This window comes from Oncorhynchus kisutch, linkage group LG13, assembly GCF_002021735.2.
Source record: "Oncorhynchus kisutch isolate 150728-3 linkage group LG13, Okis_V2, whole genome shotgun sequence".
NCBI classification, from domain to species: Eukaryota; Metazoa; Chordata; class Actinopteri; order Salmoniformes; family Salmonidae; genus Oncorhynchus; species Oncorhynchus kisutch.
Window position 1 is genome coordinate 18,869,585 of NC_034186.2, and position 2,470 is coordinate 18,872,054.

The 2,470-nt window shown below is 50.7% G+C and overlaps 1 protein-coding gene across 1 annotated transcript; it reads left to right on the forward strand.

The window, feature by feature from the left end:
* Positions 1–262: 262 nt before the first annotated feature.
* On the forward strand, positions 263–2,470 carry LOC109901610 (forkhead box C1-A-like). The gene has a single exon (XM_020497614.2). The coding sequence runs from the start codon at positions 535–537 to the stop codon at positions 1,948–1,950; it is 1,416 nt and encodes a 471-aa protein (XP_020353203.1). The 5' UTR covers positions 263–534; the 3' UTR covers positions 1,951–2,470.

Genomic DNA, 2,470 nt, shown 5'->3' on the forward strand with positions numbered 1-2,470 from the left:
TGCGTTTGTGTGTGTGTGTGCGTGTGTGTGCGTGCGTGCGTGCGTGCGTGCGTGTGTGTGTGTGTGTGTGTGTGTGTGTGTGTGTGTGTGTGTGTGTGTGTGTGTGTGTGTGTGTGTGTGTGTGTGTGGCCAACACCACTTGGAAGGCTTTTTGACTGCTGTAACTTTGCTTTCTGTCGTGCACGCTCGGGTTGAGCTCCCATCCTATTAGATGTTGGAACGCATTCGGGGAGGAGCAGCCACAGGCCAAAACGTGAACAGAGTAAAAAAAAAAGTGTCTCTGTAGTGACGGATGCTTGAGCCGTAGTTTTCCCAATGTTCCACACAGTAGACTGTGCGCAGCCTTCACTCCAGTCATCCTGGCGAGCCGTGGCTTAGGCTAAACATACTTCCCCAAACTTCCTTTGTAACACACAGAAAATAAAGGAAAGGAGGCTGAGGAGGAAACTGGAGCTACCCATCTCCGTGCTGCTGAAGCTTTTGGGAGAGTTCTTTATTATTTAAACTTTACGGGACGAAGGCGAGGAGGAGATAATGCAGGCGCGCTACTCCGTCTCCAGCCCCAACTCTCTGGGCGTCGTGCCTTACATTAGCAGTGACCAGAGCTACTACCGGGCAGCGGCCGGTGGAGGGTACACCGGGATGCCTGCTCCCATGAGTATGTACTCTCACGCAGCCCAAGACCAGTACCAGGCCAGCATGGCGCGTGCGTACGGACCGTACACCCCGCAACACCAGCCCAAGGACCTGGTCAAACCTCCGTACAGCTACATCGCCCTTATCACCATGGCGATACAGAACTCACCGGACAAGAAGGTGACCCTAAACGGGATTTATCAGTTTATCATGGAGAGGTTCCCGTTCTACCGAGACAACAAGCAGGGCTGGCAGAACAGCATCCGCCACAACCTGTCCCTCAACGAGTGCTTTGTCAAAGTGGCCCGGGACGATAAGAAGCCCGGCAAAGGCAGCTACTGGACTCTGGACCCGGACTCCTATAACATGTTCGAGAACGGCAGCTTCCTGAGGCGTCGCAGACGGTTCAAGAAGAGTAATGTCCAAAAGGACAAGGATGACAGGCAAGACAGGGACCTGTCAGGGAGAGGTGCACCGGATATGGAGAACGAGCAACCCGTGCAGGGCTCACAGCCCGTGCGCATCCAGGACATAAAGACTGAGAACGGGACCTCTACTCCACCTCAGGCCGAGTCCCCCAGCCTGCCTGTGCCCAAGATAGAGAGTCCTGGCAGCAGCAGCAGTATGTCCACCGGTAGCCCTCACAGTGTGCCCTCTGCCCGGTCCCTCTCCATGGAGGGCCCCGAGCATCACCTCCACGCACAGGCCGCGGCGCAAGGCTTCAGTGTGGACAACATCATGACCTCAGTCCGGGGGTCGCCTCAGGGCACCACGGAGCTCACGTCCCCTCTTATCGCATCTTCTAGGACAGGTATAACCCCCTCTCTATCTCTTAACTATTCCCCCAACCAGACGTCTGCTTACAACTCACCAAACTGCAACCAGAACTCAATATCTACAAACTCTAACGCGACGTACCATTGCAACATGCAAGCCATGAGCTTGTACGCCGGGGACCGAGGAGGCCACCTTGCGCCCTCCACCACCGTGGACGAGACTCTGCCCGATTACTCCATCACCACAACGGCCACATCCCCGCTCGGGCATGGCAACCTGAGCGCGGGACAGGACAGTGGTCACCACGCGAACCAGGGCCGACTTGCGTCCTGGTACGGAGACCTGGGACACTTGGGCACAAGCTACCCAGCACAGCAACAGAACTTCCACTCGATGCGAGAGATGTTCGAGTCTCAACGGATCGGTTTGAATAGCTCTCCTGTTAACGGAAGTAATAGCTGTCAGATGGCCTTCCCCTCCGGTCAATCCATCTACCGTACCTCCGGAGCTTTCGTTTATGACTGCGGCAAGTTCTGAAAATAACAAAAACAAAAAAAAATTTGTAAACGAATAACTTTAATATATATATTTCCTTCTTTTTGTACTTTAACCTCCCTCATTCCGGTCCTTTATTCATCCCCAAATGGACTAAACAGAATGAGAGCGGTGAGATTTGTTCTGGTGTGTATGACAGACAGAGGCGCGTGTTACAACATCGAATAACACGTAAGTTTTTATCTCTCTCACTTTGGGAACTTTGTTTTTAAAGAGTGTTGCTTTAACATCCAACATGTTATTAACTTGTTATTCACTGTAAATTGCATATAGTAATTTATTATAGAAAGTAAGGGAGTATAGTTGGATGTTGTGGACCAACCACCAAAAAAGTGTTTCCAAATTGAGGTGCCTTAAATTGTGCTACATATTGTTATTTTATGAAATAGGAGGGGGACTTGTATACCGACGTATTCTATATATTTTTGTTCCATATTTGTTGAAATTATTCTGAAGGCATTGCATTGTTTGTCTAATAAATTGACATTCTATTTGATTGAAA

Coding starts and splice junctions, on each gene's coding strand:
- LOC109901610 (XM_020497614.2), top strand. CDS start 535: ATGCAGGCGCGCTACTCCGTCTCCAGCCCCAACTCTCTGGGCGTCGTG.